The sequence below is a fragment of the Clavelina lepadiformis genome, chromosome 2 (assembly GCF_947623445.1).
Source record: "Clavelina lepadiformis chromosome 2, kaClaLepa1.1, whole genome shotgun sequence".
Classification (NCBI taxonomy): Eukaryota; Metazoa; Chordata; class Ascidiacea; order Aplousobranchia; family Clavelinidae; genus Clavelina; species Clavelina lepadiformis.
The window spans coordinates 13,631,679-13,659,278 of NC_135241.1; the positions used below are offsets into that span (position 1 = coordinate 13,631,679).

The following is a 27,600-nucleotide window of genomic DNA, read 5'->3' on the forward strand; positions in this document are numbered from 1 at the left end:
CATGGTGTATATTTCATTGCTTCAGCGGCACTTGTGAGAGAAACCATTGGATAGTAACTGTGCGTCAAACATCATTAAGGAAATATTCTTTGAACATCGTACTCCAAGTGCGTACCAGTTACCGATAAGCTATCAGATTCTCAGAAGTTCCAAAAAAATGGGCGATTTTTTCCCTGGGGTACGTAAGTATGAATTACTTTTTGGTACCGTACCGGTACACCTTAAGGGTAGACATATTTTCAGACAAAAAATGCACGCTATTTTTCAATATTATGTATTTGTCTGTATTTCACGGCAGCTGCACGCCAAAAATGAATTTCAATTAACCTTTCTGTACACTTGACTTCGAATAAGCAATAATTTGGGCGCCATATAGGGTCTATCGGCGGTATTGCGGCCACATTTTTTCTTTGCGATTTAAAGTTCATGTTAAATACGTTTGCCTGGGGCTAGAGAAAAAATTTTTTCTCCATTTTGTGCAGAATATAATCTACTTTTTTACTATAATTTTATATTATTTTCTGTTGATGCAAAAACGGAGCAAAACGATTTCTTCCAAGACTACTTTTTCCGGGTAATTGCGGACACTCCTTGCAAATGCGGCCACACATCTCCATAAATGCGCCCGCATTTCCCTGCTTTTGCGGACGTATTTTTATGAAGAATTTGGCCTTTTACAGTATTGCGGTTTGTTGTGTGCAAGACTGAAGGAGAACATTGGAGTTAAAAGCAATGCAAAATAAATTGTTTTTATTCATTGATTCATCGAATAACTGTATAATAAATAAGTTATATGTAGCCTATGTATAAATATTGTAATAATAAGGGAGAAAAATATTCAGGTAACTTGGTTTGTGTAAAACGATGCGCAACCACTACGATTCGTTTTTACTTTTGCATTTATATAATGGACGGGCCAAGTTTTAAACGTTTTTAGTATACCTCGCATATCCTATAAGCGTAACTTAACCGTAACGATTATCGTATGTTTAAAGTGTAATGCAAAATTAAAAGTGAGTCATTACGTTTAGCCTGCATCGATTACAAGAAAAATTTCAAAGGAATAAAGCGGCAAGCTTATACTCGTGTACATGATAAAAATTCATGGTACAAAATGTTTTCTGATAATGTATTTGTTTATTTCATGCGACAAGAAACAATTCAAGAAAATACCACTTGAGAATCAATGCTAATGAAAGAAGAACCGAAAAACATTTTATCAGCACCATTTTCATACACATTTCACAATACCACTGGACGTTTTCAATTTCATTCACCTCGATATTGAGGTTGGTGCATTTGGTATGGTCCCAGAAATCACAAGCTACCCATGACGGTTCAACCGGACCTCTTTTCCACTTTTGCAAATAGCTGAAAGAGCTGCATTTAGCGTTACTTGATCGTAAGAGTTCCTTGATTTCTTACTTGGTAACTCCATATTGCACAAGTAGACCAAAGTAAGCAAATAATCACGTGCAAACAAAGCATTTGATATATGAGAATGACCACGTTATGCTGTCCGCATTTAGGGGGTTGTTTTGTAATTGTGATGAAACACAGAAAAATAAAAAAAAACATTGAAAAAATACACATAGACATCTAAAATTTTGTACATACACAGAAGAAGGATACAGCTACTCGTGTGCGAAAAAAGATTGAAAAAAGAGCAACATTTGCGGGAGAAACAGCAGTTTAGTTCGCAGAGTGAAAAATATTTTTTTGCTGTTTTTCATATCGGTCTGGTCTTTGTTTGAGGTAGTCACGTTCTAAGGGTAATAACAAATGTTTTACTTAGAGTAACTCCCTGAAATTTGCTGGAGTTGTTTATTAGGAATATTAGATGAGGCTAATTAAAAAAAAAAAATTTTTCGTTGTAAAATTTTTCGGTAATTTCAGAAACAATTTTACCGCCCGCAAAAGCGCCGTGGCCGCAATACCGCTGATAGACCCTAAATAGCAACCTAAAAGTCTAAATTTACTTTCATACCATAGGCCAGTTCTGTTCTAATGGTAACAAATGTACACTGTGACTTTGTGTTTATATATGGTACTGACCAGATTGGTAAGCTTGGATTTTGTGAGGAGGTTTTTTTTTCTAAAAAATTTGCACAGAATTTGTGCATATTGTCTAATTTATGGTGCAGATTATATTTTTTGCGTTCAATTTTAGAGCGCTAAAATCTAGCCTGCTTGCTATACTGTATCGTTGCAATTTATGTTTGACTCACCCTCAACCTTCACTCATGCAGCAGACTGCCATGTTACCGTTGTTATCAGATATTTTGGAAATGATTCCCTTATACAACAGGCCCTGCTACCTTGAGGGGGAAATTTACCAATCACGTCTTTGGTAGCATCCTGTTATTTTGGCCTTAAAATTTGTTAAGCTTAGAAATTATTTTCTGGGTTTGGTTGTCACCATGCTAACCTACCATCCTATAGCACAATTGTATTATTGGTATCTTGCACGTTTTAAGCCCTAGGGCTTTGCCACATTTATCTGCTAGTTATCTGTTCGTGAGCATGTGTTTTACTCTGCTATAACTACAACAGTTAGCATTGTAACTTTGCTCCGCACATTTAATGGCGAAAAATAAACAATACAATATTACTATCGCTACAAAGCAATAAACCATTTCTGAGTTACTGTGTGGGTGGAAATATATTAATCGACTGTACTTAACAATGAAAATTGTTGACCCACTTTGATTCTTTTTTGAATTACAAATGTTCTGACCTCTGGATTGTAAAGATTTTGTTCAGGTTGTCTATGGATTCCTTTAAGTGATAAAAAAAAATTGAAACTGTTTTGGCTAGTTTTTACTTTACAGTTCTTTGAATCCTACGCACTGGACTAGTTCGATACGAAGTCACGTTATGTGGTCATCTTAGCATGCGATGTGAAATGCGTAACAGTTTGTGTGGTATCTGCGACTCGTTTGAATATAATAATTCAGTTTGTATTTACCTGTAGTTGATTATTTTAAATATTGCTTGACATGTCAAACAAAATTTCCCTGTGTAATGCGCTGCAGATTGCATGCAAACCCATGCACATTTTACGTCGCATTCTTCACTGACCATGTATCTGGACATCTTATCGGACAACTTCAGTGAGTAGGATTCAAACCGTTGTAAAATAAGAACTAGGCAACTCATTTTCCTAAGCTAAGCTTTCCTTAAACTAAGTTTTTTTGTTTTGTTTATTGTGTAAAGGAATTCAAATGCAACTCACCTGAGTGAAATCTTTACATTTGAATGCGCAGAACGTTTGTAATTTAAAGTTGGTCAAAGTCGGTCGACAAGTTCCATTGTTAAGTATAGGCTGGCGGCGATAATTTAGAAAGGGTTTATCTTGCGCTGTTTTTTTTTTACTGTAACTTTGGTCTTTTGTGATAAATTTGGTTAGTGGACAGACGAAAAGAATATCAATTTCTATATTTACACATCATTTGCACATAATCTTTACTAAAGACAGGGAAATTATAGCTCTTTGTATACAAGGTGTAAAACCTCTTTCGACAACCTTCCTTGTCTGTCTGTCTGCTTTTTTTTGGTACTTGTATATTTTTGTGGTGTACACTTTATCTGCGGGGGTAATATATGGTCGGAAAAGACAGGAGAAACGAAGACAGTATTGTGTGACTTAAAAATTTGGTTAGATACTAAGTGTGAGGTACATACAAAAAACAAGAGTTGTAAGCATATGGCCAATCAAGTTATCTGCACATGATAAGGATGCTTCATCCGTTTGGCAAGGAGGTCACATGTTCTTCTCAGGTAGCACTGATGTAGGTACATGTCAAACAACAAATAAAAACAGGTAAAACTTTGAAGAAAAAACTAGAACTGATAATCGTAAGGTGGCGGCATTTTAAAGTACTTTTCGTGATCAAATTTTCCTCGAAAATTATTGCTACGACTTGTATACGAGTGTTAACATAATTAAAAATGCAAAGCGCTTTATTGCTCAGGTTTGCCAATGTGCGCCTTTGTCTTGTTTGCATATTTGCATACAAGTATCTGGTGTCACAATTTGATGGTTACTAGATATTGCGGTGCTGAAACAGTTGATGATTCATATTACAAGGAAGATTTAGCTTAATTTTAGGTTGTTATGTTATAACATTTAAGTTTGGTTAGCAAGAAACCATGAAAACTAGCTTTGAACATAAGACTTCTTCGAGTGAAATAGTGACAGCCTAAAATTTAAGTTCAAAGGTTAACTTTTTACTGATAGAATACCAGGTTATGGTTTTTAAGTGTTTGATCTGTTGTTTGCCTCATCAAAAACATTTGAGAAGATAAATGGTCTTGGAGGCTAGGGAAAGCTTGCATGCATAATTTGTCAAGTAAACAATTTGTGTTGAATCCCGACAAACATTGCCGGTGTCATGCCGGACATTGTGACAAAAAAATGTAACATGAACCAGTGTAACTATTGATAAGAATACTTGATTTGTATTAGTTTCTTTATGGGTAAATTATGTTTGTAACCATATCAGTTATCTTGTTACCCGACGGTAATATCCAAGGGTTCTGATTGGTAAACTTACGACGAATCAGGAGACGTTTTTATGTCAAATGGGCAATAAACCCTGTGCTGTCACCATATTTCTTTATGGTCTTTGCGCAGCGAATAGTGAAAAATAAAAAACATAACATGCAAAGAACACAGATCAATATCATAATATCATAACGTAAAATGCGGTGTTCAAAGGTCGCCAGATGGTGATGCTATTTCTGCAACAGGTAAAGTGAATCACCTTTACTAACAGCCATACTCAAGTGGATAACTTCCCCAAACCTGCTGATCAAATAATCCGCAATGCAATTTTTTAATTACACATAAGTTACTGTTATTCTCTTATTATTAACATGTGTAGTTAGGTACCACCTTTGACCCAAGTATTATTGTAAGTTGATGCACAAATAAATATATAATTAAAAATTTTCCAAAAATTGCAGATTAATTACCCCGTTTGACTTCACTTTATACTATTTAAAATTTTTCCTGTAGCTAATGTGCCGAAGCCTGTGTAAATTACTAGAATTTTGAACTAATTTGTTGTTTTCTCTGTACATCAAAGTGTTTTCTTTTCAGAAAAAACTTTTATATACTTCGATGTACGGACCAGAAGAATATTTGATTGTGATTCTGTCTACATTTGTCGTAGCCGTGATGATAAAACATCTTGTTTTTCACACGGCATATTTTTGGTGGTATAGTTGTGGCCAATTTTATATACCCAACAAGTGGTTGACTTTTGTGACAGGTCAGTTATTGAAAATTACATTTTTTACTTTTTTATCTTATAAGGTCAATAGATTATTTAGGATTCCAGCTGAGTGTAAGAATTTTCAATGTAAGATTCTAAATTTTTTTATAATGGCCAAATCGTATATCGTTGACAGCTTTTTCAACAGTAGTGCTACTTAGCTTGCACATGTGAACAATTTTGTGCTTTTGATTAAAAATGGGGTTCACACTTTTAAGATAACATAACATATGAAAAATAATTTGATTTTAAGTAGCATGTGTTGAGCAACATTTTTCATTTTTTACAACACTTGTGTATAAATTTGCATTTCATACTGTTTATAGCAAGTCCAACTCAGACTCACTTGAGTTATTGCATTAAAAATACAATTACAAATTTGGCCACTATCCTTGTCAACAATATTTATGCTGTAATTTGGGTCATGCACGCAGTAGCATTGGGTCAAAACTTGCAGGTATTGCAATCGCATGATGGATATTAGCTTGTTAGATGGTGGCGAAAACTGAAAGGCAATTAGTTCAGCACTCGTTCGATTTTCTTTCAGGACAAGATATGCATTGAATAACATGACCCGTTCGTTTCTTACAAATAGTCCCTGCCGCTAAAGCTGTACTTTTCTTTCTTGCGCATGTTGCTTTGTGTCCAGCAAAGCGTATAACGCGTAACTTATCTTATCAGGGCTAGTTCTAAAACAATAAACAATATTTTCGTCAGGCTTCACCTTTTCTATTATTTTTGCATGCTATCTTTTACATTTAATGTTTCCGAAAATAGTAAGTTGGTCCTATCTTTGTTTCACTGTTTAACAGCATTTAGTATCAACGACAGTTATGTTAAATTTACGGCTATCTTTAACCGCTAACTTTTGGAAACAGCTGTTGGATTAAAATAAACTCAGCACTCGAAATAGTATGAAATTACTTGCTTGCAATACTTGTATTTTACTAGGATACTTATTTTGCCTGCTGTAGTGATTTGCAAAGTAAAATAATTAACTTTTCTAAAATATTCTTAAATAATTTTTTCAAATTCAGAATTCGAATCCTATTTTTGAATTGTTCTAAACCAATAACAATTGTTTTTCACAAATATTAGGTATGACAGGCTATAACAGATTCTTTTACGAATTTCTTAGAATTAATTTGTCCAGTTTTTTGACAGAGAATGGTTAATTTGGGCATTTTTCAAGAAATATACACAATGATAGAGTAAGTTTATCTAAATAAAACATTTAAGGTCAGATTCACAGAGTTTTGATGAAAAAAACTTGATGTTTTTAATCCAACCATTTGCATCTATTTTCTGCATTCGCGCAGCTTTAATTGTGCCAATAACAGAGCAACAAGTACATAACCTTTAAAAAGAGCGTGCTCAGGGTTTTGTTCCTAATATGAAAAACATGATATGATATATGGTATAATATGATCGCTCCCAAAAAAAGGAGCGTGATCAACTAGCTCTGCCCAAATATGAGTAGCAACAAGAGGACCTTTGGACTAGTGAGTCAGATGCATGACTAGCAAAAACTTTATTTTGATTAATAACTGATATAATGATTGATTGATTTCTCATGAATAAAATTAACATTTCTGTTCATAAATAAAAGATCACAGTGAAATCTTTATTTGCTAATTATGTTTTCCTTAACTGCTCTGCAGATTTTAATCAGTATGAAACCCCTGTCTGCTGGTGGCTATAGCTTAAACTTAGGTTCCTTGAGGCACATTTAGAAAAAATGCGTAAAGCGATTTTATTTCTGAAGTTATAATTCAGGTTGATTAAATTGAATAAGCCATTGGCACCTGGGATCATTGTAAGAGAGAGGAGGAAACGTTTTTTGTCACAACTTTGGGTGTACATGGCATTTTTTCCCTCTTATTAGTTACCAAGCACTACCAAAATTTTAATAGTGCAAGTTGGTTTGCGGGTAACTTGAAAGAGCTTTACAAACCTAACGTGGGTGTTGTTTAAGCAGTTTTTGCTGTTCATCAAAATCATCTTCTTCCAAAACCTCAATAATAAAAATTAGAATAAACAAACAAGCGTAAGCATTGAAATGAGTACATAGTACTGTGCAGTATCTGCAGTACGAAATAGTTATATGTACAGTGTTCTGTGACGTACTTCAATAATAATTTTCATTAAAAAACAACTGAAAAAATTTCAGTTCACCAAGGGGGTTTGTAATAGCCACTCTCATTCTAGGCACACCAACAAATGGAAATGTCTGCCTGCCCTTGATTAGACCAATCACAAACTTCAGTAAACTGCTCATCTTCTGGACAAGACGCTAATGGATCGTCGGTATAAGACCTAGATATCTGACTTTGGCCCAGGAAGAGTCCCGGTGCCAACTAGGCCGTTACCATCATTATCAGCTCCTATGAAGTAAGGTTCTTCATTTCTATCATCATCCGAGTCACCGATAGTTCCAATATAACACGGTTCTCCGCTTTCACCACTGTCCGCCAAACTCCTGGCTTTACAATAACTGCCGAAGTCCATCATCAGTTAGAACACTAACACTTTCTCTAAAACAATTCAATTCACTAGTTTTACCAATAGATGCTATCGTACCATTCATGGGCTCAACTTACATCCTAGCCTAACTACTGTTGATACCGTACTTGCAGTTTCAGCTATGCCTAGGTTATTTGTGAGACAAAGGATCATGCTAAACAACCGTGCAACAAACATGTAATATTGATTTGCATTTTGTTTTGCTGGGGGCATAAATGAGCTAAATATTAACTGCTCGAGATTAGGCATTCATGATGATGACGGGATTACTCAGCATACGCAATATGTAGCCCCTTTTGTAAGAGGTAAACTTGCGCTGCCTATTCATAACGAGATCTCGTCATCGTGTGCACTGAACTGGTTAAGAACTACTATAAATCACCAAATAAAGTAGTTGCTGTACTAATTGATATGTTTAAAAATACTTGACAGGTAAAACATTAACTCAAAGAATCTTCGAGTTTGTTTCATCAAAGATAACTCCTACCAGTCATAACATACCTGTGGACATTGTAATGTCAGCGTTGGATGAATATTTCAAGAAAAAGGAGTTTGCACCAAGTGTCAGTACAGTTAAAGGTATGTAGTATGTAGTTTAATATAATGTGTTGTCGAAAATAAATAAGATCCATAAACATCAAACACAACAGCATGATAGGAGCATTACGATCTACCGCCGCATTATGGCATGACGGTGAATACCGTTGACTGACTTAAAAGGATGCCCTTGGGCATTCTGGCTATATAAGAAATAGGTGCCCCTCGAAAAAGTTGGATGTCCATCTCTGGCAAACTGAGCTTGATCTTCCAATAGACACAATCAACCATGTATTTTTTAAGGTCTAAAGTTTCATAAAAACTCTGCTCTTTTTCTCCCCAATAATCTGGTCACAATTACCAGAGCCAATTCCTGCAAATACATCTCTTAATACTAGGGATGGGCCGTTACGAACCCAAACCCGAATAGATTCGCCGAACATCGCCTTTATGAAAGATTCGGGCGAACACAAATACCGACAATGGCGAACCTGAATACAATATTACTTATAAATTTACTGACTTTCGTAAAAAATGATGATCTAGTTTCCCGACAATGCTAAACTAGAGTCAGCAGTACTTACAATGAAGGTCGTTTTCCCAACGATTTTGCTTTTTCGATCGTTTTTTAAACACTATTTTTCGAAAGAAAGCGATTTGTTTATCGATTACATCATGCTACAAGCAAGATGTGACAAGTTTTAGATGAAATTTAATTGTTTGGTTTTAATACGAATAGATTCGGGATTCGTTCGTGTCGACCTTTATGATATTCGGGTTCGCACGAACCCAAATAATCTTCCTCGCGGCACATCCCTACTTAATACAATCTTTTCATGCCCTGTGCATAGCAAAGTCTGCCATAAATCAGTCCTTAAGCAATGGCATTAACCATATATTGGTCACATGGGCAACCTCACTGTGCAGTGAAGACCAATCATTAAAAAACAATGAATGCACAGTGAGCATCCATTCAGCTGAGTGTTGGTTGCCCAATCCAAAATGTGTTTGCCACTGCAACAAGTTACCCACTAAAATCCATCCCTGCCTAAGCTTGTTGTTTATGTATTCTATAGTGTTATATTAAAGAAAGAAGGAAATAAAATAAATCAATAAATAAGAAATATGAGCTATCAGCATGCAGAAGACAAAGATAATGGCAGGAAAACAATGAGTCTGTAACGATTCCTGAGACATGGTATTAAAAAGGACATGCAAAGTGTTAAACGCATGGTGCGGACATATCCTGTATATTGTGTTTGGGCTGTAGTAAATTTTTAAAAGGAAGAAGTGCCATTCTCGAATGCCTGTTTGTTTAATGAGAGATTCAACTGCTTAATTAATAGATAATAATGCTTCTTGAATTTTGCATCCGTATTCGTTTCGACATTTCTGGATAATTTTGAAATGAGATAAATAATATTCTCTTTGCATCTTTTCTTTGTTGTTTATCATCCACATGTTAAAATCAATGCAAGTGTCATTTGCAGACATCAACATTTCATTTGCAGACATCGGCCTACCTAGATTTATTCTACAGTTTAAATAAATATTGAACGGTTTAAATAGAAATATTTTTCGGCTTGATTTTCATCACTGCGCCAGTATATTTTTGAATGTTTTGCAGCACAGTGGTAATATGCTATTTTCATGACAGGTTTTTGCTTAAAAGTAATCCAAGAATTTTTGACATAACATTTATTTTTATTTCTTGTCCATTTATTGATAAAGGTTTTGGACTGGATTGTGCTGGTTTGATTCAAAAATTCGAAAATGTTCAATGTTACCTTGCTGGCAATAAGCCTGTCGTTTACCTTGGACGTTTTCGAATTTGCACTTTTTGTTAATTTGTCAAAGCATTTATTCTGTAAAAATGCTTGTGTAAGCTGCGTATATAAATTTGCTTCCATATTTTCCAGACACCTAGATAAATCGTTGACACTGTTAACAAAAGTAACTTTCCCAATAGCTTTGAACTTTTTAACTTGACTTTTTCTCACGCTTCAGTACCCAGTAAAAAATTTTAGATTGGTTACGATTTTTTGTTTTTGCAGTATTTATCGGTGTATAGCATATGAGATCAGAAAATAAGAACCGAATAGTTTTATATTCTGTTTTTAAAGATTAGATAATTTAAATTGCCAATCCCTGCTGTCATTATACATGTGACAGTTCATATTTTCACTTAGTTTCAAGGTTTGAAAATGTTTATTCCGTAAGAAACGGGAATTCTGCCAAGTTTATTTTACAACTTGTTTACTTGGTTGGTGAGCTAAAATATTTGTGAAGTCATTCTAGATCTAACTCACTCCATTGCCTGCTTTCCATGTTCAATTAACCAAAGTATAAGACCGCATGTAAATCTAAAAGGGATTTTGGTTACTGGAAGTAGTGCGATTTGTCAAGTACAGTGGTTAGGGTTAATTATGTCACTCGAATGAATAATTTATGTCATAATTATGTCACTCAGATGATATACACCCACTCACAATCTCATATTGCATGAACTACGGCTTGTCTATTGCAGTACGATAGTTTAGTGAACAAACGATATGGTTAACAAAAGATACCGTGCGGACTTGACGCAGGAAAATGCGGTGTAGCAGGCATACCAAGTTTATCTAGTCACAAAAACTTGAGGGGTTATTGACCTCTTTAACCCTCCTCCTTTGCTGGCTTCGCCACTGATTGCAATACCCCTTTCTACGTCATTGATTTTCGTTAAGGTCTTTATCATCATACTTTTTTATCACACCCTTCCATGTAGGGTCATCAGTAGGTCTAACATGCGCATTAAAATCTCCTGCTAGAAGTGTGGATACATAGGGTACCATCCTCCGCAGAACAGCCTCCATTTCATCAAGCGATTTGGGATAATATGTTGCTGAAGTTGGGACATATACATCTGTATATAAAACATGCTTTGCCCCTTTAACTTTAATTTAACGTGCACACTCAGTTTAAAAGAATCTGTTCATCTATGTAATCTGCCAGCCAGGGACTAGTGAGTATCCCCACACCCACCTGGGAAGAAACGGTTGGATTGATGCCAAAGTGGAAGAGTTGCCACTTGCCACCCATCAGCCAGCTGAACATTTCCCTAGCCAAGACTCTTTGTTTAAAAAATGTTGCAAGATCCAAGTGATACCGTTTGGCTTCGAACTTCAACTAGTTCCTGATCCTTTCCCGTCAGAGAAAGAACAGTTTCCAACCATTTCTCTGAGAATAGGAGTTCTCTGCATTGGTCCCAGTATCTTTATGCAAAGTTTTTGGTGTGTTTACAATCGGTTTGTATCGGGGAGAATGTTGCTTACTTTTCAAACAAGGCCCCTCACTCAAGCTCCTAAACCATTGACAAGAAAGTAGTCCATAGAGAAACCAACTATATTATTCACTAATAAACTTAACGTTTTAATGGCATGTAATAAATAAATTCATTTTTATATACAGGAGATGTTTTGGATAACATTATCGTTGAGTATAAGCCTTCCAGTGTACTCGTTATTGGATGTCATGTTGGGTACTGCCTGTTGCGAATTCTGCAGAAGTTACCTGAAAATGCTACTGTTTTGGTAATAGAACCTAAGGAAGATTTCATTGTCTTGACAAAGAAACTGCTCTCTTTAGTAGGATGGAATGACAAGGTAACCCAGTATGCTGTGTTTTCTGTGCTTTATTCTTTAGCTGCTATGACTAATAAGTAACAAATAAACGAAAGTGACTCCAAATAAAATCTTAGTTTGCTTTTTGGAAAAAAAATACAGGTAGGTAAAGAGAAATTTTAGACGTGTATTTGTTCATATTTATTTCAATGTACTTTTCCAATGTTACATAATTATATGGTAGGTAAAAAAGACGATCATGTCCTGGGTGAATGTACATTATTATGATTCATTGCTCTGTTGCCACAAACTGCATTTGAAAAGGGAAAAAAAACACAGTAGTGTAAATCCTATGCCTGAGAGAGCAAAAAATTCTGCTGTGTATAACATGACTAGGCAGTGTGTCGTTAAATTATGTCTGATGTCTTGATGTTTTTAACAAGTGAAGTTTTCAGCCAAATAACAAATAAAAGTTAGGTTTGTCAGTTAGGCTTTTAACATTTAGCAATATTAGTGGCAGATCTAGAAAAACCTTGAGGAGGGGACTATTCTCGGACTGATAGTAATTTGGCGAATTAGGATCAACAATAAAGTCATGCTATTCTTCAAAATTTATGTGTGATTTGTGATGTTACAGGAAATGTATTTCTAAACCTAATACAGCTGTACATAATACAAAAAAGGGGAGTGCCAGGACTGGACATACTGAACAAAAATGTTTTCATATTTAGTGCTTGGTTTTAAGTCGATCAAAAAGTATTTCAAATTTACAACATTTTTTGGCAGTATGACAGTAATAGTAGCACCACAAAGTAGCTTTGGATTCAACAGAGGTTGTATTGTACTGAATTGGCTGGCATGACAACTGCAAAATGCATCTCTATTCCATATTGACTCTTGCTAGTAAACAGCAAGAAAATGGCTTTCTCGCAGATCACTAGTAGTTACACTATTTCAGATTTTTATTCAAACGTTGACTTTTCAAATCAATTTGAAACTGGCCCATATTTTTCTAATCACTCTATCCAGATTCACTTCAGTTGAACTGCTGGCATCCCGTTGTCCGATCTTCAAGTGCTTATTTGTTAAAACAGATCAGTAGGGGGACTTCATCAATCCCAATTTGGAAAAATTGCTCAAAGTTGAGCCAAACAGTGCCATTTTGGAAGTAGCAAACTTTCTCAGATATTGGAACTTTTCCTGATCAAGATATTTTTGGTGAAAATCTCCGAGGTTCATGTCCATATATTTGCGTTCAGGGTACTCCTCTTTCAGGGACCAATCTGTTCCATTTGACTTTTTAACTGGGGCTTCGTCATAAATTTCACATGCATTTTTTGGTAACCAGAACATTGACAAGTTTAAATCTTAAGGATTTAGCACAAAGATTTTATTGGTGAAAAATACAGTAAAATTACAATATCAACGCTGATCTTTTTCTATTGCAAAGCTGACTTCAAAGGAGTTACAAGTCCAAGTGCAGTTATTGACATGAACCGGGCACGATCAATCTGCATGAGGTGGAAAAGTTCATGCCAAATTTTTCAAAAGCATTAAGGATAATTTAAAAAAATTAAAAACGAACTTGCATAAAATTTTCAGGAATGTAACTATGTGCAATAACATGTACACATGTTATTGACTTGTTACAAACTTCAACATTTCAAAGGCAAACCCAAAGTTCAATTCAATGCCATATATGTTTTTTTATTACAATAATAAAAAAAGCTGTTTCCATGGTTGAGGTTGGAGCTAATTCTTACAGTTTTTTCTAATTTAGCTTAAATTTTATAATACAGTGAGTTGTTAAACATAACAAAGCAGTGCTAAAGAAACAGATGAAGATGTATTCATCCCGATTTTATTTATCTAGTGTGTAAAAATTTCTACAAATCTTCATTGTTTATTTGTTTATATGTTTTTAGGTTGTATTTTTATCTGGCAGACCTACATCTGATGTTATAAAAAACATACGAAGTAACTACGGAGTGCAGTATTTTGACTTCATTTTTTTAAATCGTACGAACCATGGTGAACCTTCACACGTCTCATTGTTAAAATTGTTAGAGGGTGACCCAGAAAAGGTATGGTCCAACAAATTGACACAGTAGACCAATTTCTTAGTGTTTGCAACTAAAGCTTAATTAAATAATACATGGTGTTGCTGCTCAGTTTTTACTAACTTTATGAGTTATACAACAATAGTTGTTGTTTTTTAGTTTCATAAACAGTCAGGTATCAAGAAAAAGAAAAGTTAGTATGTTAGGAGATATTTTAATAGGGATATTTTAGCCAGAATTTGCTTTGCCTAGAAGAATAATGCTCTAACTTTGTAGAAAAATGGATATTTTTGTACTTCCCAACTGGAGCCTCAAAGACAAAGTGTGATTCTGGCTGACAAAGTTGTGCTGCTTGGTGATGTGCCGTTTCTCAAATATGTTAGGCAATCTGGAAAGTATGAATCTAAATACTTTCAACTGTATTTGGAACACTGTCCACAAGAGATCATTGATGGAATGGAAATGGCTATTTTTACCGGATAATCTTTGTTGAATTTTTTTCAATTTCGTGCTTGTAGTTTGTAACTTTGATATAAATGTATGTTTGTTATTTAAAGTATAGGAGCTTTTGATTTACTGTCGTGTGAATTGATTTATACATTGTTCCAGTTTTTACATACGAAATGATTAAACTTTGGGTAAAGTACATTTTATTTTGTATGATATATATCTGCTATTAAGTTGTTGTTAAGTTTTATTTTGTTTACAAAATTACTTGTTGGTTACTGGACTGAACATTTGCACTAGTGAAAGATGTTTATTTAAAATGCTAAGTGTTTATTTCATATTTACAGTCAGAAATATACATCTAAGCCAGTTATTTTACATAGCATTTAAAGATCTATACATATGGTAAATGAAATCATCTTTTTACCTATTTTTCAATGCAAAACTAGTGTAGTAGTGACTTGCAAGTACTTTATGAGCTTTATATTTTTCCCTTTATATGATATACTAGTGTAATATATTTTAGACAGTTTTCTTTTGTTGAATCGTTCTTAGCTCTTGCTAACATAAAACCTATGCTGTCTTCGTTAGTGCATGTTTAACAGCAGTTCGTAGATTGCGCAAATGAGGGGTCCCCAAGCCAATCATTTTAAGTATTGGGATCCAAGGGGTTGGAAAGGTTAAAAAGACCCGTTAAACTTATGAAACACGTTTAGTAGAAATCAATTGGCAACAAAACTTTCGGTTGTGGTCCAGATTTTGCGAAACACTGATATATATGGTATTACACAACTACACAAACTTCCAGCATGAGACTTGGACATTTAATGAATGAGCATGTAGAATCAGATTTAATAGACCGACTTGCGGTCATTCCTAATTAAGCTGGTGTACGTCATTAAAAGTACATTAATCCATGTTGTGAAAATGGAATCGGCTTAGCAAAAATACACTGTTGCATGTGTCTTGAATAACATGTTTAGGTTTACCAACCATGTTACATGACATGTAATCAAAGATAGTTTTAAAACACTAGCTTTCAAATAACCCACCAAAGAGTAAAAACACAAATATTAATTTCAGTCAGTGATGATGATGATTACCTTGTGCCACTTACACAGTTTCTATCAATAAATAAACTAATTTGAAGAATTGTTCAATTTAAAAAAAAATAAGATACGACATGCGACAAAAATGTTAAGAAACACTGCTTTGGCTATGTACATGGTAAGCTTGATGTGTGTGTACGAATAAATAGTATGTGTGTATATTGTATACACATCCATATATGTATGGTAACGGTCCAAGTCACAATTATGTTTATAGTATGTTGTTTGTAATCCTTTTATGGTAGTTTGATGTTTTGATAGTTGGTAGCGTTAGATAAATCTGAATTTACAATTGTGTCGTATGAGATTTGTTTTTCTGTTTAGTGTTTACTGAATGTAATATGACTTTATACTGTAATGTCAAACATAACGCAATATTTTAACTGTCGGATACTTCAGGACCACAATTTAGTTTGGTGAGTTGTAGTGTACAGATTTTAAAGCTAATGGTAAATTATGTTTTTTGTCAACTATTGACAGCCATCATGTTTAAAATGTTCCCCTGCTGCAAAAATCTTACATACATATGTGTTGTTTTAAAAATATTTGTCATATCTTTGCATTAAAAGCATGGGAATGGGTTTTAATTGGTATTGTGTAACATCTATGCATGTTTTAACAGGGAAGATTTATGGGTAAGAGATGGTATAATTGAAGACCCTAGGGAGTTATTTTTTAAGGAAAAAACCTCTCCACAATTTCGTGTTGACTGTAATGGATTAATTATATCACCAGGATACTTAGACATTCAGTTGAATGGTAAGTTGTAGTGAAACTTAGGACAATATCATCATCTTACAGTTCAGTACTTTACAGAGTATTTTACCATAAAGTATAACCGCCGAAAGCATTGTTTATATTAAAGCGATCAAAACAAAGCATCAGTGGTAAACCATAGCATTCATGTTATTCTTTTGGTTTAAAGCTATTGATGTCAAATAGTGTAGACAGTTACAATAACTTACATCCGTACTCACAGCATAATAAAACTAAATATAAAAATAAGCTACAAATGCAAGACATTAATAACAGAAGTTGAATATCAGCCCGAATGCATCTCAATTATTGATACTTCCACGCGCATGATTTTCAATAACATGTCAAATTGACTTGAACCATTACTTCGCGTGTAAATTAGTAAATTTTTTTGTTTAATGATGATCACGTTTGATCCGTTTATCACCTGAACGGAACTTCAGCCGATGAGACATGGTTATAAGCCCAAGATCGCTTCCTACAATAAGTGCCAGCTGTCTTTCCGCTGGTTTTAAATTGACTCCTTGAAGAGGTTTAAAGGCCAAAGCAGATATCTGGTATCTTCATCCGTGTTCTATGAGTCTTATTAAGGAAATCAAATTCTAGGATGTAACCATTCATAGAAACATTGCCACCTTTGCTAAATTGTTAAACTTCATGTAAGAACTATAAGCATCATCCACCTTTTCTCCCTTAAAAGCCTCATCAAGTTTTTCGAGAAACGAATTTAATTCATCATCATCATGTAACTGAGCGGCTGTCAACTCCGACACAGCTTTCTGTGCCCTCCCATGAATCTAATGATACGACTTAGTATAATTTACACGCGAGTTAGTGCTTTGGTTCATATTAATTTATTTAAAAACATATAACTTTGTCAAAGTCAAAAAAATGGCGCTTGTGGTACCAGGGCTAATAAAACATTTGGTCCAAGAAAATAAGCAAAAACGAAACAACCAATGAGCACAAAAACAGGAAAGAAAACTAAACATATACACTGCTTTATTTTCGAGTCTGCCTTAAATGACGAGTATATCAATTTGATGACAAAAATTGTCCAGCGCCGTAATGCGATTGCAAGTGCCGAAGTAAAAAGGTAAGGTTTTATGTACCTGCCAAACAATATCAATTTTTTTTGGATACTGCCATAAAATTACTTTTATTGTTATGGGTTCTAACCTTTCTTCTTTAGAAAATTTTTCTAACAAAACATGTCCCACAAGTGAAAATTTTCAACCTTGGGATGACGCCAAAGTGTTTATGTAGAAAGGGAAACTTGTCACGTTTTTAAGACATCCAGCTACAAATTTATTTTGGTTCTGTGCGCATTATTAGAGTTGTGTAGTGATTTTGATAATTCGGCACATATGGCATTAAAGAGCTAATATCCAGATTTATGTGCTGCTTGTTGTATTATAACAAAAAAGGAAAACCACAGCATGGGGTAACGTACAAAGATGTTATAGAATAAGCCATTGATTATAAAATCAAAAGGCTAAAGAGATCCGAGGACCCTGACCTGAAAGCCACTGATCCATTTCATTGGTTTTTTTTCCCTAGCAAAAATGTTTTCTTGGCATTGTTTTCAGACTTTCATGTTAAAAAAATATAAATGAAGTGGAAGACAAGATTTTGTATTGTTTAATATTGAAAATTGAGATAAATTTCCAAATGGTATGAAACTCTATCATACATGTCCTATTGCTACATACCTCACTCTCAAAGAAAATTCAGTCAAGTTTGGCCGAAAGTTTAATTTTGGTAGGGACTAGCCACACCCTAATACACGCTTGACTGCTTAACAGAACGCACTCGTCCGCACAATCCCTGAGCAGGTTGAACAGTTTCAGCGCTTTGTTAAACCGAAGGGCATTTAATAATACTTAGTGGTTGAGCAGTTATACCCAAATTTGTGTTACAAATTTGGCATCCTTTTGTGATGAAGATGGTGGTTATTATCATACCACAATGTAAAAACAATATCCCTAATGAATGGAGCTTGTGTTAGATATGGCAGTTTAACTAACGCATTTTAGATAGAACACATCTCTATGGGTAGGTGATTAGTAGCATGCAATGTTTATTATCAACATAGGAATGTCGCAGATGAAAGTACATATTAACTAGTAAACTATTACTGTTTTTACTGGACTAGGCTAAGGCCAACAGCCAAGACTGAACTGTACTGTAGGGTAGCATTTACATTACCCAGTACAAATACACCAACAATAAGCTAGTTTAGGCTTTTTTAATGCCAAATGTTCCTGTTATACACTTAGCTACGCTGTAGTTATACTTATTACTTTTTACTTGCCTGTCACAAGAAATATTCTATTCATATTTGATCCAAACACCCAAGTTATCGCTATAGTTTCTTTTAATGTGATATACTAAGAACCACCATCCTCGTCATAATTAAGCATTGAGTTAGTGTATTTTTGCCAATTATTTAATGCAATAACTGCTTAACCACTACATGATATAACACATCTTTTCACCAGTTTATTTTCTGAAAGCTACTCTGTTTTTAACTGTGTTTGTTAACAGGCCAACTTGTTTTTGGACTTGCTTTTCACGTTAAAAGGATGCTGCCTATGACATCCAAGTGATAACGTTTGTTTTGTTTAAATAATTAGTTCCTACTTCTTTGCTGTCAGGTAGAAGATACAGTACTTCCTCGATTATCCGTCCCTCGATTAACCGGCATTCGATTATCCGGCCGAGTGATCAATGACTTTGGGAGGTGACAACCTGTTCAGTGTTCACTGAGGTGCGCCTTCAGTACAAAAAAGTACGCCTGAGCGGCCAGAGTCGACGGGCGTTTAATCCAGGCATTAGATGCTTCGTACATGGAGTGAGACGCCACAGTCTTCCCCTGGTCGGGGTGCGACGCCCACTGCGCCCTCCACCAACGAGCCGTCCGATGGTGGAGTTGACGGATAAGTTGCCGACGATTCTGGGGGAGCACTCTGAAACCCCCGTCATCAGTCAATTGCAATTGACCTGATTGGAGTGCGACCCAACGTATGCTGAGCCGGGAGCTCGCCGAGCGGACCTGGGTCCACACAGTCTGCGCCAGTCGACAACCCGGAGGGCGAACTTCAGAGCTTCCAACTTTTTGACCACTCAGGTAGGCCGCCTTATCGTTGGCGCTGACAGTTGATAAGCGACCGAAACGCTTCGCATAAGCCGCGACGCTATTCGATGCCACGGTCGCGACACGGTCATCTGGTGACGTCAGCATCTTGAAGGCTTGGGCGATCTTGAGGAGGTCGTACTCCTTGACTACAGAGGTCACGCCCAGGCCACCTGCTTCGGGCGAGGCATGGAATACCTCCCTGCATGCCCGCTTGGGCAATCGAAACGCCACCTTCAGACAGTGTCGAACCGTATTATCGAAGTAGTAGTAAAACACTTCCACGTTAGTACAACTTCGTGAGTTACCTGCCGAAAAACGTGAATCTTCCCGCAAACAATCCAAGATTGATTCATTTTTTAGTAGATTTGCTGTTGCAAATGAAAATTAAGCGTAAATTTTTTGTAAACTCCTACATTTCGATCAGTTTTTTACCGTAAAAGTGCTGAGTTATGACATTTTTCTGTACATTACTGTATTTGTTCTCTCTGTTTCTATTTCTATGATGTAAAAATACAAATTCAATTATCCGTTTTTTTTGCTTATCCGGTCATATTTTTGAAAATATTGACCCAACTTGACCGGATAATCGAGGAAGTACTGTACTAGTTTTCGACTGTTAGCCTTTGACATATTGAGAAGTAAATACACATAGGTTCAAGTACTCAGGATTTTCATTTACAGGTGGCTTGAGTGAGAGAATGTAGCTTATTTTTTAAATGAAACCTTCTGCCCAAAGCTTGAATTTGTTTCTTGTTAATTAACCCTGCATCAAATGATGAGTTATGATTGACATTGTTATGCATATTCATGATTGTTAGTTTTGGACAACTTACAGTCTGGTCTCTTACTTTTATCCTGACTTGGAAAATGCAAGTGCCAAGGGGAGTTTCAAGCTAACCAGAAGTTTCCTAGGTTTCCCTTTTTCACCCTGTAAGTAAACAAATAGTTAATAATTGCTGTTTTTGTTTAGTGAATCAGTTTTAAATCAAAAGCTTTCGGCTAATTTGGCGTGTATTTGATATTTCAAACATTTTTGCAATTGCGAATTAATAATAGCTTTATTGCAGTGAGAGTTATTTATCAGGTCTGTAATGCTACAATGGATGGTTTAGTGCAGCAGTCACCAACTGATAGTCAGTGAGAGAAATTTGGTGTTCTGCAGGACATTGTGGCTATCTGCCAGTGGTGTTGAGTAAGGCTCCATGTGTTTTACAGAATAAATAAAAAGATCAGTGAAGTGAAGAAAGCACTTTGTATTTAACCTTAAAAACTTTGTACTATATTCACTAGTGTAATTAAGGGAAAGGCAATTGGGTCTTGGCCCGCCTCACAAACCTAAGTTTTTGGGGCCGTAAGTGTTTCTATTTCTTCTTTATCTTATTGTGTTTTTTTTTCATTTTCTTGTTTTCGACTATGAATTGACGTATAACTTACAAAGCATATAGTTGGCAGGTTACAAAATAATTTATAGACGTTTCAAAATTGTTCGCTCCATAAAGTGCTAGTTATTGTGTAAACATGAGAATAAATTTCATTTCAAGATATAAAAGCCTGAAATTCTAGCATAAATAAATCTGTTAAAGAAAAAATTGTACCAGTTGCTGAGCAGTAATTTTTAACTCATACATGAATAAATAGGATAGTTTGGATTATTCTGTTGTTGGGATCGATAGGGAATGATTTCAATGATTTCGTCAATGTTTGGTAGGTGGATTTGAAGTGGATTTTTCTTCAAATGTGGAAAATGTAGAAGATGGTGTTCAGAAAGTTTCTCGAGGTTTATTGCAATATGGAGTTACCTCATTTTGTCCCACAATTGTAACTTCTCCAGATAGTGTGTATAAACAGGTGACAGGACACATTAATTTTTATGCTGCTTTGTTTCTCTATATTAAATGTTAAAATTGTTGATATAAAGAAAAAAGTGAATTGTTAGCATTTTCAGGATATAAGGTTTCAGACTTAAACTTGCATTCTGTCGTAGGTTGTTCCAAAAATAAAAACAATCGAATATGAAGATGGTGCTGGTGTTCTAGGTATTTATCTTTCTATAAAAAACAATCATAGAATTACCTTACCAACAACTACTAAGTCTTCTGAAAAAAGTGTAAAACGCATCTAGGTTTTAGATATGCAAAAGGTATGATGAAATGTCTATTAAAGTGCTTATTATACGTGAGGTGTTCAAGTACTAGTGTTTGAGCTTATGGTCATTTCAACTATGGTAGCCTAATTATTGTCTGCAAAGTTGATGGTTCGTGTTAACCCAAGTTTATAGCAAAATATAAAACAAGATTTAAATTGGTACTCTAAAGGTTAAATTTATTTTTGTTTTTTCTACACGAGCTTTCGCAGACATTAGTTTGCTTCTTCAGGTTTACTACTGAATGGCAAAAAATATTTCAAAATTGCTAGATAAAGAAAGGTCTGCTTGGAAACAGCAAATGCCATTGTGACGTGATATCTACATGCATTCAAGAAATCACAAAGTACTTAATGGCGTAACCAAATAAAATAAAACCAGTTGGTAAATAAAAAAAAATAACTATTAAAATCAAAAATGTTATTTAAAAAGTAGATTTTATTTATAAAGTCCAATAAAACCAACATCTCTGTTAAGGCTGTCATTAATGCAATTAAAGAGGTGAATACTGCGCTGTTCCTCAATTCTGCGATCTAGGCTGTTATTGGAAATTAGTTTTCGTAATACGGTGATGCATAAGTTGTTGATGTTATGGCATGATGAGTTGAAATGTTCAGCTACGGGTTTATGGTTATGTTCATGATGGATATCGCTTGTCTGACCTGTGAATTGTTTTTTCAAAGCTGATCCTGTTTCTCCCGCGTAAATTGCCTTAGCCCTTAGAGCAACATTGACAGCAGATGGCATACATGACTTTAGTGCTGTTGCATTGAAATCTTCCACTGATGAAATGCGTAAAACCATTAGGGCCGACTACTCAGTCAGTTGTGTAGAATGTAGATGATTTATTTCCTTTTATTTACCAACTGGTTTTATTTTATTTTGTTACATTATTACGTACTTTGTGAATACTTGGATGCATGTAGATATTACATCACAATTGTGTTTGTTGTTTCTAAGCAGACCTTTACCTGGCAATTTTGAAATATTTTTGCTATTTTGTCGTACACCTGAAGAAGCAAACTAATGTTTGCGAAGGCTTGTGTACAAAAATCAAATCTAATTATTACAACCAAAGTTTCAAACGATACTGATCTTACCTGTTTGTTAAGCTTGTTTATATTTAAGACATTTTTAAAAAGTTTAGGTTACATATACTTACCCACTCTATGTTCACCAAAAAAGGCCTGCAATATTTTTTTTCAAATATTTTATCATTATGACTATTCTCATGAATCCCAAGGGTTTCATCCAGTTGCTTTTGAAACTATGTCATACTCCAAACTTGAAGTACTACTACATGTTATAGACTAGAATAATTTTCATTGCTACATATTTTTGTTTCTTAATGTTGTCACTTTCATCGGAGACTTAATGATGTCACACCGGAAAAGTGTAATGTTTTGTCTTTTCCGATTACGCTTTGTAGTAATTTATGTGTTTTGTGTTTGATAATATTATCTTAATCTTTTCATTACCTGGCTTTAAATTATTTTTACTGAGATGAAATAAATTCACCTAATGTTGTTATGGCCCAAGGTTTGTCTAAATTATCCAACAAATCATTTTATTGTTTGGCCATTGTTTAGACTTTAATTTCTTCAAATCGCTCAACAGTTAAAAAATTATTTTTCTACAGTAATTATTTCCATACACTCTTAATGCCTTGCAATGTGTGCTTGATGGCCATGATAATTTTTCAAATTAGAAGCTGGACCGTGAGCGCACTTTTTTTCTAAGGGTTTTTCGCTCATTGCTCTTTTTTGCACTAACAACACTGTGAGCACACAAAATAGATAAAAGTGGTTAAATAAAAAATTAAAGTTTATTGAATTTTTTGGACCTAATGTTATTCGTTTGAACAAATCATTAGACATTTTACTACTGCTAGTACTTTGTTTCACATTACTGTTAGTTTTATAATTAAACCAATATATGCAAAAATTAAGTTAATTAATGTCAGTATCTACATTTGTAGAAGAGTTTTAATACTCTAGTCATCTATTATTCATTTGTGGCTGGTGTGACCAAAACAAAACTCCTTAACGTCGGATTCCGTAAAATTTCACAGCATCTACAGTTATAGGCTACAACAGATAATTCTAAGCAATTATTGGGCAACAGTTACACACTCATTCTAGGCCTCCATGGCAAATTTGCAACATAAGAATGGGCTTTCGTCGGCTTTCGAAAATGCACCACAGGGAATATGTTTGTTATTTTGTAATTGCTAAAAAGAATGGGAGCATGAGTAACAAAACGAACACGCTTTCTATTAACAGAAGAGCGAAAGCACATGCGAAGCTCTTTTTTCATTGATAAGCAACAATCTTTTTGAGAGCAGTAGCTCAGCTGTGATTAATTATTGCCACCTCACATAATTTAAGTCCTCAGGTTTTTTCCACTCATGGTTTTCCCATTCATTAATTGTCTGTGAGAATGTTTTTTATTGTGCTATAATGACTAACGTTGTAATTCTTGCTCAGCACAGTGCATGGTGAAAAATAAAATATACAGTTAAGCTGGATGTGAGCACTTCATCGCAAGCATGCTAAATAATTGATTTGATCAAGTAATATGTTGGAGATTCGTCTTGCAGACTCAATATATACATGATGACATATCGATATTGAAAACCTTGTAAAACAAAAGAATCTTAGATCCATTTACAATGGATTTGGAAGTTACAACAACAGAATATGTACTACTGGACTGTGTTTCTTTAAAAACATAAACCACTGTTTGATATAATAGCTATATCCAAGATGAATATTTTGGACATGTGCTTTAATTTTTTTTCAATTAAAACCCACACAGATTGAAGTCGTAAATTATGAACACTAGTAAGCCTAAAACTTGAGCGTACTTAGGCTTCTCAATCCGAAAAAGTTTTTGTTAGCATATGGGGGGAATCCCTGAATCTAGGAGGCACGTAATCCAAAGGTTTGAATTTCTGCAAGCTTAGGCTTGGTGAACACTAAACAAGATTGACAATCTGAACTTTCACTGTATCCATTTTATTGTATTATTTAAACAAAGTATGTGTAAACAAGACTGAAAATAATCAAGAAAACTTGTGATGGTACAATGCTTCATCAATAAATAAGGCAATGGTTTAAACATGATTTGATTTGGCAATGGTTTTAACACAAAGAAAATCTGAAACTGAATGTACACAGTTTAATCGTTCGAAGATGTGCTAACTTTCATACGAGCACTTTGATGTATAGTTCTTCTATTACACTGAGCATCAACAGAGAGGTCTTTTCCTGTCGCTATTTTCTTAATTTTAACTGTAGAACCGCTTTGCATTTGAATATCATTTGGCTATCAATCATTTGATTGAAAAATTGATTGATAGCCTAATGGTAATAATTAACATTTCTATGGTATAGAACTAGAGATGGTATAGAAAAAAATGCAGATGTTTTGATGCAAAGACCAAATGTAAAAATTGTCAAGTTTTTAAACCTCTGTTTGCTTAAGGCCAATAAGTGCTGTTTACATATTTAAAAACTAATTTGAAATATGTTTTGCCAGTGTTAGTGAATGTAGCATAACTGTTAAAAATCTGTTGAGTTAAGGAGTAACCCCAATTTTGAACATGAAAAACCCCGGAGGAGTTATAAACTACTTCTGTCTGTTTTAAAGTTTTTTGTCAAAAGAAGTCATGTATTGTAATTAAGCAATTTCGTTTCATTTTCAATGGCTGGCTAATATGCAATAAGAACATAATCTTTAAACCTGTTACAGTTCAAGATATTTTGCAATGATTGTTGGTTGAAATATTAATACTTGTGATTACGGTGAAGTGTGTGTAGACCGATTATAATATCATGACGGATGATGGCAACTTAACAAAATCCACTGGTGACCTGTGTTGCAAACTATCAATTGAAAACCACTACATTAGAGCAAATTATCACACATCTATGTTAAGCAACAAGTACTGTACAAGTAAACACTCCATAACAAATGCATTGTTTGGTTAAAAAAAAATTTGTTCAGTTTGTCCATGATAAATTTGAATATGGCATAGTAAACAGATAGCATGACATTTACATTGTACTTTTATTTTTGATCACATTATAACAATGGATGGTGTTTATGTTGCACTAGGAGTGGCAAATGTCAGTACTTTAGTGAGTTGACTAAATTAATTTTTGATAAAAAAAAGCATTAAATACAGAATCGTGCACCTTTAGTGATTTGAAGGCTTTTATATGGTATTTTGCTACATAGAAGTTTTTGCTCTTAAAGATGTTCAAAAATAACATGTATTTTGAGTTAATAAACCAATGCTTGAAAGTAATTTTTATCTTAGCTGCTGCTAGTGATGCAACGGAAAGATTGCATTTAAAAACCGATAAAACGTATTCTTTATCGGATAATTTACAGTTTTATATTGTTAAACACTGATTTAATTATTGGTACGGTAGAGTCCACTTATATTTTAGTAACATATAACTGTTGCCTAAAGTGTAAAATTTTAATATTGAAATTATTTATTTTATAGGTGTGCACTTGGAAGGTCCATTCATTAGCACTGAAAAAAGAGGTGCCCACCCTGTTAAGTATATAAAGTCAATGAATGGTGGGTATCAGTCCATAATTGAAACGTATGGAGATATCAAGAATGTATGCATTGTGACACTGGCACCAGAATTGGAACAAAGTGCTGAAGTTATTAAAAAATTAACAGAGAAAAATATAGCGGTCTCACTAGGTAAACACATAATGGGTTTATTTGAAACTTATAATAGTATTCTCTGAATATATCTTAATGCCAAGTTTTCTTTGCCAATGGCAACCTTAGGGTACAATTAAGATGAGGTACAGCAGTTAAATGAAGTTAAATTATAATTAATTGCACTTTCGCACTATATCATAATTTTGTGGTGAAATGCATTTGTAGGTCATTCTATGGCAAATCTCATGGAGGCTGAAAAAGCTGTTAACCAAGGAGCAAAATTAATAACGCACCTGTTTAATGCTATGCTTCCATTTCATCATAGGTAAGGTAGAAAGGTCAACAAAAAATCATTTTGACTGCTGTATCTAAGTTTCCATTCACTTCCCATATCATAGAGATCCCGGACTGGTTGGCCTGTTAACTAGTCACAACATTTCAGGCAAGCAGATTTACTATGGATTAATAGCCGATGGCATTCATACCGATCCTGCAGCCATAAGGATAGCATACAAAGCGAATCCAAAAGGTTTCTAGTTCAAATTTTGCTTGAAATCAATAACATCGTACTTATGCTTATTTTTCGTTTATCTAATACAAATAATGTGAGATCAGTAATATGTGGTATTATGCTTAGTCTGACCATTACATTACAAAGGATTGATTCTTATCACTGATGCAATTGCTGCAATGGGACTTAAACCCGGTACTTATCAACTTGGGCAACAGTGTGTAACAATTAAAAATTCTGGAGCTTACTTAGCAGGCAGCAATGTTCTTGCTGGCAGGTAGGTTGGCAATATAGTAAAAGTGAAAATTATTTGGATACACATGTATTTTCTATTTCATAGTATTGCTAACATGGCGCAGTGTGTGAGATTCTTCCAATATGCTTCCGGTGCCTCTTTGGAAGATGTACTAGAGATGGCAACCTTACATCCTGCATTACTTCTTGGTGTAGAGAAGAACAAGGGTACATTAGACTACGGATCAGATGCAGATTTTATTCTTTTAAATGATGAACTATACGTTCAAGCTACGTATATAGCTGGGAAAAAAGTTTATGAAGCCCCAAATCTTACAACAGAGAAATTTTTATTACCAGCAGCTGTTTCTGATAATTAATTAATAAACTTTCTAATTATGCCTGCATATGTAGGCTATTTTTCAAAGACAAATCGTGATAATTTACGAATAAAGTACACTGAATTTCAAAAGAGCATGATTGAAAACAATTCCGGTCTTATCAACTGTAATCGTCATTCTTTCTTGACATTGGAGTTTACATTGTTGAGAAATATATTGCCTCAAATCA

At 34.6% G+C, this 27,600-nt stretch overlaps 2 protein-coding genes across 3 annotated transcripts; both read left to right on the forward strand.

The window, feature by feature from the left end:
* Positions 1-15,881, forward strand: LOC143444985 (catechol O-methyltransferase A-like). The gene is made up of 6 exons (XM_076943777.1): positions 1-178; positions 5,105-5,276; positions 8,235-8,381; positions 11,790-11,983; positions 13,867-14,025; positions 14,278-15,881. Exons 1-6 carry the CDS (start codon positions 158-160, stop codon positions 14,482-14,484), a joined length of 900 nt encoding a protein of 299 aa, XP_076799892.1. The 5' UTR covers positions 1-157; the 3' UTR covers positions 14,485-15,881.
* LOC143444984 (N-acetylglucosamine-6-phosphate deacetylase-like) lies at positions 15,835-27,600 on the forward strand. 2 transcript variants are annotated; one of them, XM_076943775.1, is made up of 9 exons: positions 15,835-15,973; positions 16,180-16,316; positions 21,161-21,300; positions 21,437-21,488; positions 26,112-26,321; positions 26,511-26,610; positions 26,684-26,814; positions 26,944-27,073; positions 27,137-27,600. In XM_076943775.1, exons 1-9 carry the CDS (start codon positions 15,915-15,917, stop codon positions 27,408-27,410), a joined length of 1,233 nt encoding a protein of 410 aa, XP_076799890.1. In that variant the 5' UTR covers positions 15,835-15,914; the 3' UTR covers positions 27,411-27,600. The 2 variants fall into 2 exon arrangements, with proteins under 2 accessions (XP_076799890.1, XP_076799891.1); XM_076943776.1 differs by lacking the exons at positions 21,161-21,300; positions 21,437-21,488.

Coding starts and splice junctions, on each gene's coding strand:
- LOC143444985 (XM_076943777.1), top strand. CDS start 158: ATGGGCGATTTTTTCCCTGGG. Junction 179..5,104: donor TGGGCGATTTTTTCCCTGGG/GTACGTAAGTAT, acceptor TTTTCTTTTCAG/AAAAAACTTTTATATACTTC. Junction 11,984..13,866: donor TAGTAGGATGGAATGACAAG/GTAACCCAGTAT, acceptor ATATGTTTTTAG/GTTGTATTTTTATCTGGCAG.
- LOC143444984 (XM_076943775.1), top strand. CDS start 15,915: ATGTCAAACATAACGCAATATTTTAACTGTCGGATACTTCAGGACCAC. Junction 21,301..21,436: donor CAGATAGTGTGTATAAACAG/GTGACAGGACAC, acceptor ATTCTGTCGTAG/GTTGTTCCAAAAATAAAAAC. Junction 27,074..27,136: donor AGCAATGTTCTTGCTGGCAG/GTAGGTTGGCAA, acceptor TCTATTTCATAG/TATTGCTAACATGGCGCAGT.